This window comes from Agelaius phoeniceus, chromosome 3 (assembly GCF_051311805.1).
Source record: "Agelaius phoeniceus isolate bAgePho1 chromosome 3, bAgePho1.hap1, whole genome shotgun sequence".
NCBI lineage: Eukaryota > Metazoa > Chordata > Aves > Passeriformes > Icteridae > Agelaius > Agelaius phoeniceus.
This window is the reverse complement of record NC_135267.1, coordinates 21,913,181-21,928,749: the sequence shown is the minus strand read 5'-3', so window position 1 is coordinate 21,928,749 and position 15,569 is coordinate 21,913,181. Positions and strand designations below refer to the sequence as shown.

Sequence of the window (15,569 nt, the reverse complement as noted above, 5' to 3'; positions counted from 1 at the left end):
CCACAATTCTCTTTTCTTAATTTTCTAAGATGATAAAGTGGAGTGTATACTATTACAAAACCAACAGAGATTATGAATGTGATCCCATTATTCTTTTGAACAAGGTTATCATTGATTCTGTATATGTACAAACCTAAGTAGAAAAATAAGAGGACTTTGACAATAGCACCAGATTGGCTTGACTCCTTATTCACTGGCCTCTGAACCCAAATAATTTTTGTGTGCTTAGGCAAGTATTCATAATGACATTACATTTTAAAAATAATAGTATTCATATTATTCTTTGGACACTTGGCTACAGGGAACAGAAATATTTCTACATAGTGAGAAAACATAGTGAGGCAAATGGAGGTTCAATAAAGCATTAAGCAATATTGCTAATGACAACCACAAAATAAGGCAGAAGGAAAAGAAGGGAACTGACCACTGACATTGTTCAACAACCCATAGCAGTATAAGATTAATCTTGAAACACTGACTTGTGGACCAACCAGTAAATTGCATAAATTACTTTAAGGCCTTCAACATTAAAACATTTAATGATTTATGTAATTTGCAATGTGCAGCATGTCACATCCTATTGTTATACTCAGTATATTATGTGTAACCATCTATCCAGAATATGGTTGCTAAACTTGCCTAGCTCCTCCTTGGTATATGAGAGAATAAAATTTCATTTCCTTATATAGTTTAAGGAAGCAAAATAAAAATTTAAAGCTACATGGAAACCATTTGTTATTTTGACATTGATATTTCTCCTCTAAGATCCTATCTAGACCCATGAGTTTTCCTAATCTGACACCCAGGCTGTTGTTACAACTGGATATGCTGACTCATCAAAAAGTGAATAGATTCTGATAGTTTATTCACTTAGCTTAATAGCTTTTCAGTTTTATTGAGCACTGCTAAATTGAGAAAAAAGGTTTTTAGAAGAAATCCACTCTTCTAAAATTCTTGGAAGTTTTGGACATTTTAATGTAAATTTCTTCACTAATTCTAATTTTTTTTGTATCAGCAATACTATTATAACTTGATTTTTACAATTGATCTGTAAGTTCTTGTAAACAACTCAAATTAAATGTCCAGAATCTTTTATACTTTCCTCACAAGTGAATGAAATCTAAACTGATAAAACTGGCTGTTTACTGAAATATTATATGAAACTTCATGCCTCCAAGTCTTTTATTTAAATCTAGCTTTCACCTACAGCAATTAAAAAATTAATTGATGAGAGATAGGATAGCTCTGTCAGTTATATCAGTGGTGACAGTAAGAGGCACAGTTCAAAAAATATATCCCCACCTTTTCAGTTCAGCATTGGCATTTGTCACTATGGTCTTGTGTCAAACGGTTCCTCTTTGCAATTTTGGGTGTAGATATTAGAAGCCTGACTGATGTTGCATGTATGTGTTAGAGCACATGTGTAGTGTGTGTGTTCATTCACATTCAGACAGTTGTTTTGCTTCTTCTGAGATGAACACAATTTTTGGTTTTGGTTTTTGTTTGGTTTTTTGTTTGTTTGTTTGTTTTGCAACATGCTGAAAACCTTTCCTCTGATGCACGGAACTGGCATTCTGCGTAGCGTTGTACATGTCTGGTACAAGTCTGCCGAGCTGGAAAACTGTATTTTGCAATTCCATTGAGATTTTGCCAACAAAGGTCTGACTCACTCAAATTGATAATATCCACTCTGAAATCTTTGTCAGTTGAACATTTTTACAGTAATAATCTTCTTGGAGCAGTAATCAACATAGTCATGTTGTTTCAGAAAACAGTACAGAGGAGCCACGGGAAAAAGCAAAAGATATGGAAATATTTGACTGAAGAGCTACTTTTCCTCACTTCAGTAAATGGGCCTTATGCTAACCCAACTCTGTCATCAATCAGCTCAAACCTCTCCATCCACAAAACACAAAGTGAGGGGGAGAGTTGGTCTCCTAAGGATTTTAAGGAGAAATGGTGGGACTTTTATATTGTTTTGTCTTGTTTTTTTCTCCCTGCCTTTCTCTCCTGTCACAGAGAAATCCTTTGTCTTTTTCCTTCACTCCTGAATTCTTTGCTCATGAGCAGGAAAAAAAGATTGATCTAAATGTTCTAAGAGACATGCTTTTATACTTGTTTCAGGTTTAAGAAGAAAAAGCAATGCCTGATCAGGGCTTCCACTTCAGTGAAACAGACTTTTCACTGACTTTTAAAACTGTGGCATCAGTCAAAACATCTCCATCATGAAAAAATAAGGTACAGAAAGTGTATTTGTAAAAAAGTAACTGGTAGTGCTAGAAAGAAAGCAAGTAAGTATTTTTTTCCTCCAAAAAGAGCTTAAAATCTATTCAATAAACTGCAAGGTCTTTAAAATCACATCCTGATAAATGTATTTAATCAAATTTTAGATTATTTCATATTTACAAATGGCATTCTATTGAAATATATCTTTAACATAAAAAATCAAGGAATAGTGACAGACAAAAACTGAGAAGTTAATTTGGCACTAAACAAGAACTTCATATTGGACACTGACAGATTTTTTTGTTCCACTGATTACCCCTGTCTTCTTCTGTGCAGGTTATGAATAAGAATAATTTGCTCAGTGGTTCACTTACATATTAGAAAGCACTTCACATAATGAGAGCACAGTTCTTCCGTGCTGTATGGCTTTTATTGAACTTATACTCATTGGAATTACATATGTAATATTACTTTAAAAGTGCTGAGATACAAATAATGTTACTTTCAATTTCCCCTTTGTACTTAGAGACATAAATATACTTCCAGCAATTATCTTTGAGAAATATACATAATTTGCTTCTACTTTTCTTGGTTCCAACTTTAATTTTGCTCAGGTAATGTTAGTATTGTTTTATTTATTTCATTAATTTTCAAAAATCAGTATTTGTAGTCCTTTTGAGTTAACTTAGTTTGCACCTGACCTATTGGCAAAATGGTTTTAAATGGTTTATAAAAGTATTTCACTAGCTTCTAATGATGTTTCTTAATCACTGAGAAAACTTTGTGTTTGTATTGCTCTTGCATCTTATAATCTGCAACATTTGAAATATCAGGCCCAAGTACTGGGAGGACCATGTGCAGATCTTTCCTTGTGTAGAGCAACGTGCTTGCCAAAAGTGGTTCTGTTAATGCTAAAATCATTTTGGTGCACATTAAGGTCAAGCTCTGTCTCTGCAAACTCTTGAGACCTGGCAATGCCACCTGCAGTTAGCGTTATCCAGCTGATGTCCCTGCAGGTGCAGGACTGACACCTTTGGAGAGCGGTGAGGTCCACCCAGAGAAATCTTGGCCAGCTGTTCCTGTCTCCTTCCATTAGCTGGAAAGGGACTAGAGTAATATCTATATTTCTAGCCTTTGGAAAGTGGAGATTAGGTGAGAGGAATTGCAGCCCCAGTGCAGCCCCAGTGCTGCACTCTGGGGTCAGGCACAGCCAGCAGTGTGGGGCTGCCTCCGAGCATCGCCTGGAACGGGCACAGAAGGGCTCGGGTGAGCACCACAAGAGCTGCAGCTGAGACACAGTCAGGGTGCTGGGGGGAGACCTGGGGACACAGACTGTGCATCAGCATGAGAGATCCATAGCCAGTGGGTGAGGAAGCAAAGGACTCTGATGCATTTTTTCCTGTAGAGCCTGACAGAGAACATGAAATTGCTGTTATTGACACCCCAGATACTACCTGAGCAAAGATACCTGAGCAAATAACATTCAAAGTGAACTGCTATAATATTTGCCATGTGCCTCTCACTCCCAGAGTACACATTAGGACCAAAGTTCATTTTCTCTCACTGAAAATTCGTGACACATTTGGGATAAAGTACTGCATACCAAGATTTCATTAAATAACGAAGTATTCACTGCCAGAGCTGAAGTAATTATTCAAGAGTTGTGCTCTCATAAAAGGATTTTTTCTTGCCTTTAAATCTTCTTTTAATGATGTGCTTTTCATTTAGTTATAAGGGAATTACTTGAATTTTCTCAATAAAACTTTAAGCAGTCTTTATTCTGTAACTAAAAACATGCACAAGAGCAAATAATTTCAAAGATATATATCAAGTATATGCAAACTCTACAGAATCATTTCTTTTGAAGCAATTTTGTGAAACCACTTAAAATCATATAGTGAGACATGAGTCGTATAAACTGAAGAGTAAAAATTAATTTAAAATATAGAGAACAAACTTAATTTGTGCTTGTTTGTGAACATTTATTACTAAAATATATTAAAACAGAATTTTTAATTTTCGCAGCTGACTCACTCTCACCCTACTACTTCCAACATTGCTGTAATAGAGACAATTTTTTGAAAAAATATTATTGTTTTGTGATTAGTTGTATGAATATTGAGGAAAAAGTGGTTCCTTTATTCCCTCAGTCATAGGGTAGAGAGCAGGGTAATTATCTCTGTGATAAGATGATTATCTCCTGTACCTTACCAGGGCCTTATGGAGAAATCTTGGCCAACTGTAGCATTGTATCTCTGTCTGTAGTTCCCAAAATAATGGGAAGTATGCAGACATGCCCTGCAATATAGCACTGAGATGGTCAGGGCTTCCTGCTGTGGAGGAAAGTCTTCACACAAACTCAGAGAAAGCCAGCCAAAAAAGCCTAAGTACCAGATATTTTTAAATTATTTAGAGAGCCAGGATTCACTGTTAATAGGCAAAGGAGGGATGTTTGAAGTTTTTTTGTGGCTTTATAACTTGTTTGGTTTTGCCCAACATAATAGCACAAACCACAAACACTGTGTTAAAGCCTGAAGGTTTTTGTTGTACTGAACTGTGAGTGTTCTCAGGAAATTTAATGGTGCCCCAGACAGAAAACAGAAGAAAAGAGAAGTGTCAGCAGTGCACAGGCCTGTGTAACAGCAGTGGATGGGCACCTGTGCTGGCCAGCAGCCCTCGTCTGCTCCCATTCTTCAGCTGAGTAAGGGACAGTCCAGTGTCTTCCTGTGCTAAAAGTGCTTTTGAATTCTGGAGCAAGTTGCACTTGGAGGTAGGTGGCCATGAGGGGCACCTACAGAGAGCATACAATGCGGGCTCTCTGGTCATCCCTGCTGTAGCCCCTGTCTTGAAGGGATCTTTGGCAGCCACATCAAACCAGTTTTTGATCTACACATAGCTCATGAACAATGGCTATGTCACTTCCAGACTGAAAAAAATCTCTCCAGCTGTGGCAAATGCCTAGCTTGCCCCAAGACCTTGCTTGATTTTTCCAAAGAAAGAGAACACCCTCCACCTCTGTGCACCCAGGACCATCTGTCATCTCTGCAGCCTCAGATGTGTCTGTGATGTTGGCAGTGCTGCACACGTGGCCCTGTGCTGCCCTGTGCTGCCCTGTGGTCCTGTCCCAGAACCAGCTCTGTGTCCTTCTGACATGAATGAAGAACCAGCTTCATTCTCAGGTGTGACTATCTCCCTCACAAAAAAGGATACAGAGGCAGGAGTTTAATCTCTTTGTATTGAAAAATTAGGACAGGCATAGGTGATCTGTTAGGTGCTACCTGGAGGTGAACAAATTAAAATGTAGGAGTAATGACCATGTCAGACTTTTGAGTCTAATTCTTGCCTTGAGCTGACATGTAAGCAATAATTATACTCTCTGCTGAGCTGCTCTATGGACACGAGTAATTATAGTCCTCGATACACAAAAACGTGTATCTCATTATAATGAAGCACAGAACTAAACAAAAATAAATGGACTAGAACTAAATGTTCAGAATGCCATTTGTATGCTTAGCTTTAGACAGTCACCCTAGGTTTTACATTCAAAGGAAATTTGCATGTGGAATTCTGGTCTTATAAGTGGAGCTTGTGTGAAGAGTATTTGTTTGAGATATTTGTTCAGTACCTGAAAAGAAAATGGTTATTCAGCTGAAATATTTCATTTGGTAGTAATCAAAGGGAAAATTTTGCAGAGATACCCTGCTTGTAAAGTTAAAATACAATTCTCCGCTCACGTTTCTGTGGTAACTAGCTTAGTAACACTAAATAATTTATTATTCCAGTCCCATTTCATTAAAACCCTAGAGTACTTACAAAGAATAAGTATAAAAGTATGAAATTCATGTGACTAATTGCAGCCAGTTACTCTTAAGAGTCAATGCAGATCTAGGGAGTTACTCAATTGGGATGTCCTACTGTGGATATGTGTATTTAATCAAAAGAATCTAGCCTAGAAACATACAGAGTTTAGACTTAGAAATCTGATCTCCTTGTGTTCAGATTTCATTAAAGTAAACCTGCTACCAAACTTTCTAGGTATCCACAAAATGTATGAATCTTACCATGCAAAAAGCTGCAGTGGAAGCCCATTCTGGCCATCCAACTTCCAAGACCGATTTGGTGATTGGTCACTTACATCCAGTCTGATTCTTCTACTTTGGTAGGGAAATTGACCACATGGCTACAGAAATTCATGTCATTCCCAGCACTTCACTGTTTCCTTACCTGAAAGAGCATGGTACTGAAACATGTTTGTGGTGGAAATCCTGGTTCCACTGAAAGATAAAAGGGAAGATTTCTTTGACTTCAGAAATGCCAAGATTTCACCCAAGGACAAAGTTGGTTGTGCCACATCACCCCAGATGTTCACAGGAAATGAAGATAATTCCTCAAACTTCAGAAGAAAATCAAACAACCCCCCCTTGTCTGGTAGGCTCCTCACTGCATGTTCTATCGAGGCACCTGCAGGCAACTCTGCAGTAGGGAACAGGTTGTCTTGTGCTTGAAAGGTGAGCAAAAAAACGAATGCTGGAGTTCAGCAATGACTCACATCTGGCAGTGCATTTTCCTAGCACTTCTGAGTGGCACTGCCTTGCTCTGCTCCACAGAAACATTTTAAATGATGTGGGAGATATTTTATGTGGAAAAACAAAGCGTGCTGTATGGGACTCAGAGGGATCTTGTTATTATTTCATCCCTTATTCAAATTACTCTTTAGATCAAGATTGTATTAATGCTCATAATTAATTTGGCCTTAAACAATGCATGTAATCCAAGTATCTCACAACACTTCTTGAGCATTCTCTAATTAAGCTAGTCACAATCTCTCAGTAAGGTACTCAAGGAATCTGTGTGACTCGTTTTATCTGGTGCCAAGAAGCAGTCACCTCTGGGGTCAAGTAAGGCACAGCAGCATGTTCAATAATGCATAGCAGCATTGTGCCACACTTTGGGAGGGAAGGGAGAAGTAGAATCCCTAATTGGAACTGCAGGGATTTTAAGGAAGGAAAATGTATTTATCTGTAATTTCAGATTTAAAGGTGCTAACTTGTTCTTTCCTCTGAAGATTGTCAAAGGCCCTTTCATGTCCAGTTGGCTTTTTTAGTTCACAAGTCTGAGAGGAATGCCTTACCATATCATGGTTTCATGACCTATTATACTTTGAAATTCTGTATCTACACATAGCATTTACTTCCCAAAGTAAATAGCCAGTGTGATTCTTTCATCAAAGCTGTAAACAATTTCCAGTATTTAACATTTCTCCCTAAAAGGCTTATTTCAAGCAGTTTTATTTTCCCCACCATACAGAAAAAAATTGAAGCATTGGGAAAATAAATGATCTTCCTCTACATACTGAGAAAGTCAGTGATTAAAAGGTCATCAAATCTTGTTTTCCAACCTTATATTAGTTTGCTAAGCTCTCACTCATTGTTCTTTCTGCCTGTTAAATCATCCCTAGCTTCAGTCTGTATGACACTCTATTTTTGATACCCTTAATTAAAATACAGCTTGAACACAGAGTCTATATTATTCTGTCTAACAGGAGAGTTTTCACATATCCATTCTCATTTATTCCTCAACAAAAACAAGTTTTAAAACATCAAAAAACTACTAACCCCACTGATGCAGAAGCTCCCCCAGTATCTTTTGAACAGCTGCTCCTCAAAGCAGGAACACCCCTTTTGTGCTGCTGGGGCTTCATCCTCGTGGAGAAATGCACCAGGCACAAGTCACCCAGGCTCTTCGGGGCTCCACAGGCTGAGGCAGATGGGACACAAGCTTCAAGTGTCATTGGGGGACAAATGACTTCACTGGCAATTTCTGTGAACAGGATTGTCACTGATAACAGCTCCGAACTTTTCATGGGTTCTTGCAGCCAGACCGGGCTGTAGTGATCTCTCCTGTGACCTCCTCTCTAGCATGCAAAACAACACGTTATCACAAAGGAATTTCTACATAGGATAAAAACCTGTAATTAATTTAGATCCTGAGAGAAAAAGGATCTACTGTGTCTATAGGTGAAGTATTGTAATGGAAAATGATGCCACTGAATAGCAGAGGCTTTACTGTCTCAGTTATAAGAAAACATGTCCCACGTTTCTTGCTGAGACAGGGGAGGAGCCTGAAAAACGTAGATACTTTTAACAGGGCCCATAAAAGCCAAGAGGGCCAGAAAACTCACCTTTTTCCATCCTGCTCCTAGTGTAGCAGGAAAATTATATAAACCTTGATTGTCATGTGCACACCTTTTTTTAGTTCTCTGTAACATAACTTGTTATGATGAAAATGGATAAGGAATGTGTTAAGGATTTCTGCTTATTATTGAATTTTGAGAAAGCAAAGCCACTCCTGTAGCACATGAGCAATACACATATTAAAATACATAGAAAACAATGTAAAAACATCTATAAATCCAGTGTTTTTACTGTGAAGAAATTATATAATCTGCAGTGATTTATACTATCCTCCATTTTATGAAAACTGAGAACAGATGTATGTTATTATTGTCAAGGGAGCAGACAGCTAACATGACCATTCCCAAGACGAAAACACATTTGTGAAAGACACTTTAAGTAGAGCTCCTATAAGGATTAAAATTCCACTTTCTGAATGATTTAGTTACTTGTCAAATCTTGATGCTTCCAGATTTCTTGTGCCGTTCTCTTATGAAAGAAACATTCCAGGAAAAAAGAAAATCCATCAATGTTAATTTTTCCAGTTTTCTGATCATAGAATTATCACAATAATGAAATAATGTTATTCCTGAAGGTAAAAAAAAAACAGTTTCACATTTCACCAGAACATCTGTCAAAGTTTTAATAGCTTTTGTGGTGTTCTTTAAACAACTTTACTCACTTTGAATAGTAATAAGAGAAATTAGGCTTTTCATTTCAGGAAAAATTCTTTAAAACAGAATTTATATTCTCATTCTGATTACACAAAAAAGTCCACATCTCCCTCACAGTAGATAATAAGTTCCAGATGACTGTATGAATCATGTTCACTGTGATGTGCATCATTAACAGCTGTAGCTGCATGGTCACGATAGCTGCACTTATATTTTCTTTGTAGAAAGATCCATGCGCTTTCTCCTCAAGAGAGAAGATGAAGTAATTTCTAGAGTCAGATTCTAATTGCAGAAAAATACATTGCAGGCCAAGGAAACATAGGGGAGTGGCGAAGTTAACTTCAAGGAATTAAAAGAGAAGTTAAGACTGACCTCTTCATAGGGATGAGGAATGTGGGCTCCTAGGTGATATACCTCACTCCAAGGGAGATACCCAATTACACATCTTCTCTAAGTCAGGAAAAATTACTTCAAATTGGAAATTCCTTGGTATTATTTGCTGACACTAAAGGGAGTGAAAGGTAACTAACTCACTCCTTGATAGCTAACTGTATCAAAATTTTGGTGATATTTCTATTCTAAGTGCCTACAATTATCATCAAATACTAGTTTTAAACTGTTTATGATAACCATTCCTAAAATCAACTGGAAGCCTAGGAAAGTGCCAGGTTTACATGCCTAAGAGTGATGCTAGGGCAGTGACATTAGCAGTGCTAAGTGTGCAACAGAGTGTCATAAACTCTTATTTCCTGTTTAATTTTTCAAACAATATTGCATTTAAGTGAATAAGTGAACGTTTTCTTTGAATATCTATATAACTGTACTTGCTGCTGTATGTAAAGTGGGTGAAATTCAAAGAAAACATGGTAGATAGAAAAACCCACATTACTATAACCAAAACACAATGACCAGATGTCTTGGCTTGGCACAGATTTGTAAATACTTTGCAATACGCAGAGCATAAGAGACCATTGATCTTATTTGCAAAAATTTATACAAAGAAGCTGAAGTATTATTTAGAGCCAGATTTAAGTTTTAAATGTTTGTGTGATAATGCAAAACTCTGGCTAAAGCCACCAGTTGTTGTTAGGAATGTTAAACAACAGTATTGCTGCATGTCAATGCTCTGTTAGGATTTAGAGGCACTTAGAAGGAAAAGTGTAGGCAGCCAGCTGCACTGATAAAAAGCGACTGAAATCTGCTCTTAAGGGTATTGGCACATCACAGCTGGCAGAACAGCAGAAATACCTAAATTAAAAGTTAATTTGGGTATCTCCACGTTTTGCAGCAGTCTGGCATGTTCTACGTTACCTTTGGTGAGCCTGCACAGATGTTACCAAGGGGAAAGCAAGCCAGTTCTCATAAGTTTACAGCATATGTTTTGCTGCTCTGCTCAGATCTGCTTGGCTTTACTAGCCAAATTCAAAATGCATAAAATGGCAGTGATTTTTCTCTAGTTGTAACCATTTATTCTATGGGAAAATTGGATCACTGATAACAAAGGGAAAAAACAGGCAGTGGGGAAATGTAAACAACAGAAAAGCAGTGGGGATTCTCCTAGAAAAATGTTCAAGACAGTTATTTGCTCTGAAACAATAAAGGGTATCTCAAATGCTGAACAGTTCAATATCCTACCCTAATCATACTTAACCTGCTATACAGATTAGGACCATTATAAATAAATTCAGTCCCCACCCCCATACAGAGTTAATCAAATATAGAATCAAGACAGACGGAACCTCAAGCACAGAAGGAAACATCTCATTTCTCAGTCATACTCAGTCATCCAGGAGAACAGATGGCCCTTAATAGCATGCCCTGAAACGTCTAATTACATGAGAAACTTTGTATAGTTTTTCTGGACTTTTAATTGGTCCCCCAACTGTGTGTGGAGACAGCCAAATGTTTTAATAGATTAAATACTAAATATCAAGATCGACTGTGTTACAGCATTTACAAGACCTGGCTGATTTACTCTAAAGGTGGATGTAAAAATATGGCAATGCATGGAAGGAGTCAGCCCTGCAAATCCAGACTGTCAGGCAGACAAGCTCTACTAATTTTTTTGGAAGTCTTCCTCATGACATGTTGTGTGCCTTGACATCTCACAATATAGGAACAACAAGGTGTGCATGATAACAGATTTAGGGTCACTAAGAATTTAGCCTACATAAATGACATGAACGGAGCAATGGTCGGTAACTATAGCAACCAATAAAACCCTAACAGGAGAGGGGAATGGACATTACACATCAGCATGCCAAGCTGAAATGTAATACTATAACAGCAAGATTCACAATATATTGGAAAGATTTAATCTACTGAAAAATATTTTTCAAAAAGTTTCAATTAAAAGAATTAGTGCATATTTAATGATGGACATGCAATTAAGTTCCTAAACAGTAGTAAAACCAAAGCATAATCAAGTTCATAAGTGTTGTTAATGAACAACAGACACAGAAACTAAGCATTAGGTGAAGCACAAAAAAAGCAGCACCAAATGCATTTTTTGGTGTGTGCTGAACTCAGAACCTTATCTAGAGGTATAGGAGCTATACCTCTATTGCCCAAACCCTTGCCCCAAACCCTACATTTCCTTCTAATAATAAAGGCCATAGGAGAGCACAGGAGTTCTGCTTAGTTGGTTGATCATATAATTTAATCCAGGTTGTGATTGTGCTGTTTAACCACATTAAATTTTGTACTGCAACTAGAAAAGCTGTTCTAAAATGTTGTTGCTCTGATGCTTAGAAACCTTCTTTTCAGGATAAACTTATAAATAGCCAGTTTATACCATTTTTTTCTTGTGCCAGCAGTGGCTATTAGTTCCTTTTGAAAGATGGAACCACTGAATGGTTTGTGTTGGAAAGGAGCTTTAAGGGTCATCTAGTCCAACTCCCCTGCCTTGGGCAGGGATGTCTTTTACAACATCTGCATCCAACTTGGCCTTGAACACTTCCACAGATGGCACATCCACAACTTTTCTGGGCAACCTGTGCCAGTGCCTCCCCACCCTGACAGTAAAGACCATCTTCCCTAACACCTAACCTAAATCTCTCCTCTTCTAGTTTAAACCCATCCCCTCTTGTCCTGTTCCTACTGACTCGGGTAAAAAGTCTCTCTCTTCTTTCTTATAACCCACCCCTCTAAGTATTGAAAGGCTGGAATAAGCTTTTCCTAGAGCTTTCTTTTCCCAGGCTGAACAACCCCAGCTTTTTCAGCCTATCTTCATAGGAGAGGTACTCCAAGCCTCTGATCATGTGTAAACTTTCATCCCTCTAAGCATCTTAGATGCCTTTCTCTGCTTTTCAACATGCTTAATTCTCTTGTGTGAGCAACTGTAAATGTACACTATATTCCAGGTAAACTCCTGCTAGAATACTGTTTATTTCTATTTTTATATATTTATTTTCTATTTCTACATTTCTATTCATGAGAAGGTGTTTTCACATGGCTGCATCACATCAGGCTATCACAGGGTCTCTACTATATATCTTTTTTTCCTTTTTTTTTTTTTTATTGTTTCAAAAAGTGACTTGATTTGGTGCAGAAACTGTAGACACTACTCCTTAATTTTTGGCCTTGTGTTTTATGCCACTGAATGTTGTCCCATTTCTGTTTGCTCAATCATCAGCTCAACTCATCAGGGTGCAGAAACCTCTATCCCATCTATGGTTGGCATTCCATTGTCTTTTATTCCTGTACATGTGGCTATGTTGTAATAACTGAGCTTTATCATTATTATTTATACATGTCCTCCAACATACATCTGGAAAAATTGTAATCACAGTGATAAGAATTTACTGGAAATATAGAGATATCTGTTCACCTGCTGTGCAGTATTTCAGAGATTGCCTCAGTGAAATCTCTTTTGCAAGCTTTCCACAATACAACTGACCAAAATCCCTCTTGTTTTCATCCATATAATCTTTATTTCACTGTTGGTTATTACCACAATGATTCTCAGTCCCACGCTTTAATCTTGTCTTTCCTGGAGAGTACAAACCTATTATCCAATAATGACTGTGAATTTTCATTATGCTTCTGGTTGTTGTACAGGAAAGAATCAGTTGATTAAAAAAGATCAGCAGTATTTCGTGCATATTTCTAAGAATACAGGAGTATACAAGAAATGAATGACAATGTGTAATCATGGCCATGAGGTCTGAAAGCAAATCCTGTTCTGCTCAGGTCCCAGGTGTTGCAGATGTGAAATAACTATGTAGGAGGTCTAACATCTAAAGGATACTGCTTTCCCTTTTGGTTTGCGCAGTTAGTTGGTATGACACACCTTATCACCTGTCTTTGCTGTCTCCTTTTCTCTGTTCACAGGTAAATCTGGTTGAATCAGATGTATGTTTACAGTGGTCCATAAAGATCCTTTTTTTCCTATGAAGAAATGCAAAAATCTTATGGACCAAGAAAATTTACAGTGGCCTTCACTAACCTACTGCTGGTTACAGCCAGCAGTAACCCCAAGAGCTCCCTCCCTGGGTAGAACAGCAGATGTTCTCTGGACCATCTGTGGTGCTTTGTGCCAGAGGTTCCTAAAGCTCACTTCCCAAATACAATGTCTCTCCATAAAGTCTCCCCTCCTTGCCCTCCATGCAAATCCTAGTTGCTACCTGCATATTGCAAAAAAGGCTGCATTTCAGGCTCTCCCCTCTCATGCCCATTTCAGGGTGACTTCTACCATGAAAGGGTTAGGTTGCAGTTGCTGAGGTTGTCAGATGGGATGGTCAGACCCCACTACCCTGTCCTCCCTGAGGATTTTGTCCAGCTGCAGTTCTGTAAGGCATTCCCAGGTGCTCAGTAGACAAGATGGTTCTATACCATGAAACATACCCATCCCACCCATATGCATATATTTTCTTTTGAACTCCTAAGAATTGCCCCTTCTCACAGTTGGATATTAGAAGTAGTGCCAAAGTCTTTATTTGCTGCTATCAGAAGGTCTGGAAGTTCAAGAACTTCTAATACTATAGTTCCTGAAGCACAGAGATTTATGCCCAGCAGTTAGCATTTTTGTGTCCCCACACCTTTCACTGGCATACAGACAACCTGCTCATGGTGCAGAGGCCGCTGTAGCATTTACCCCTTTGCGTAATGATTTCCAGATGCTGGAAAAGTTTCCTTGTATTTCAAAAATTCTACAAAAAAGTACAAGAAAGATAGCCTCATTTAAAAGTGTAAAGAGCTAAAAAGTAACTTCTCTACTCTTTAAACATCTTGACAACTGCATTGCTAGAGGCAGAGCTGTACTGGAAGTCTTCCAGGGTGGAGAAATAGGATAAGAAACAGGATAAGAGAAACGGCATTAAAGAACCACAAAACCCCATATCACCCACAGGATGCTGGCTCTGAAAAATGTCCAAAGAAAAGTTTGCTGAAGTAATGACATGGGGAGGTATACGAAAGTCAAGCTTGGGGGAAAGAAAAACCAGGGTCTACAATTCTATGAACTTCAAAATACTTAGTTATATTGTCCAGGTTGTCCTGTTCTTATGCTGAAGGAAGAGTCAGACCATGAGAATTCGAATAAGAAAATTTTGAAGCAGTCAGAAAAGGCCATGAGAAAGCAAATTATAGATAAGAAATGAAGAAAGTTATTTGGAAACACTCTTTTGCAAGATAATGGACCAGTTAAATAACCTTCTGGATGGAATCACCCAACTCAAACAGGGAAGTGAAACACAAAGTCCTGTAATTGAATACAGACCTTACTGATAAGTCTTCAGCACACAGGACTCCAAGTTCATTAAAAAAAAAAAAAAAAAAAGAGAAAGCACATCCTAGGAAGATCTGCATGTGTGATTACTGTTAAACCAATCAAGGAGATGAATAAATCAAGTGAAGATTAGGTACATTAAAATCCTTACCATTAGATCAGGTAAAGAACATAAAAACAACCAAACCAAACTTGTTTGCAAGAGAACAGATCTATTTCTTTCAAATAAGAAATATGAAGAAAATCTTCATGTAAAACTGTGAAAATAGTTGTAAACTAGCAATACATAGTATAGCTCTGCAGTTTTATTTTGCATTTAAATTAGATGTATCCAGAAGTTAGGAGTTGCAATCAAAACAGAATAAGGGGTCTGGGTAGTGTGACAGTTTGCTATTTTCTATCTAGTTGTATATTTGCTTCACTGTTTTTTAGTTTTCATTCTGTATGTCACCAATTTTTGCCTTCTTCAAAATAAAAAATCGGTAGATGGAGGAAGAAGATTTGTTTACTGGGAGCTTATTACAGGGCAGCTGTTAAACTGATAAGGGTTTTGGAGACCCTCAAACATCTAATCTAGATTAACGCACAAGGTCACATAGTCAAATTAAGCTTTGTTTCCTGTGGATTTCACTGATTACCTCTGGGCTTTCAAATTAGACTACTAGACAAGTAATCCAGTTCCTTCAAGCCTGTCACATTGCAGATAGATATTATTTAAATTGAAGTGCCTGTCCACTTAAAGGCACTTTATGCATTAGAATAGTTGCC

General features: G+C 37.8%; 1 protein-coding gene across 6 annotated transcripts in view; it reads right to left on the bottom strand.

The window, feature by feature from the left end:
- MEI4 (meiotic double-stranded break formation protein 4) overlaps positions 1 to 15,569 on the bottom strand; it is a 132,761-nt gene that overhangs the window by 89,820 nt on the left and 27,372 nt on the right. For 3 of the 6 annotated variants that reach the window (XM_077174848.1, XM_077174846.1, XM_077174845.1), the window contains 2 exons: positions 7,842 to 8,140; positions 6,451 to 6,500 (listed from right to left, as the gene is read on the bottom strand). In XM_077174848.1, coding sequence (XP_077030963.1) covers positions 6,451 to 6,500; positions 7,842 to 8,089 — 298 coding nt within the window. In that variant the 5' untranslated portion in view covers positions 8,090 to 8,140. Of the gene's footprint in view, positions 1 to 6,287; positions 14,808 to 15,569 lie in introns of those variants that run through there. The other 3 variants (XM_077174847.1, XM_077174851.1, XM_077174850.1) reach the window with 3 other exon arrangements.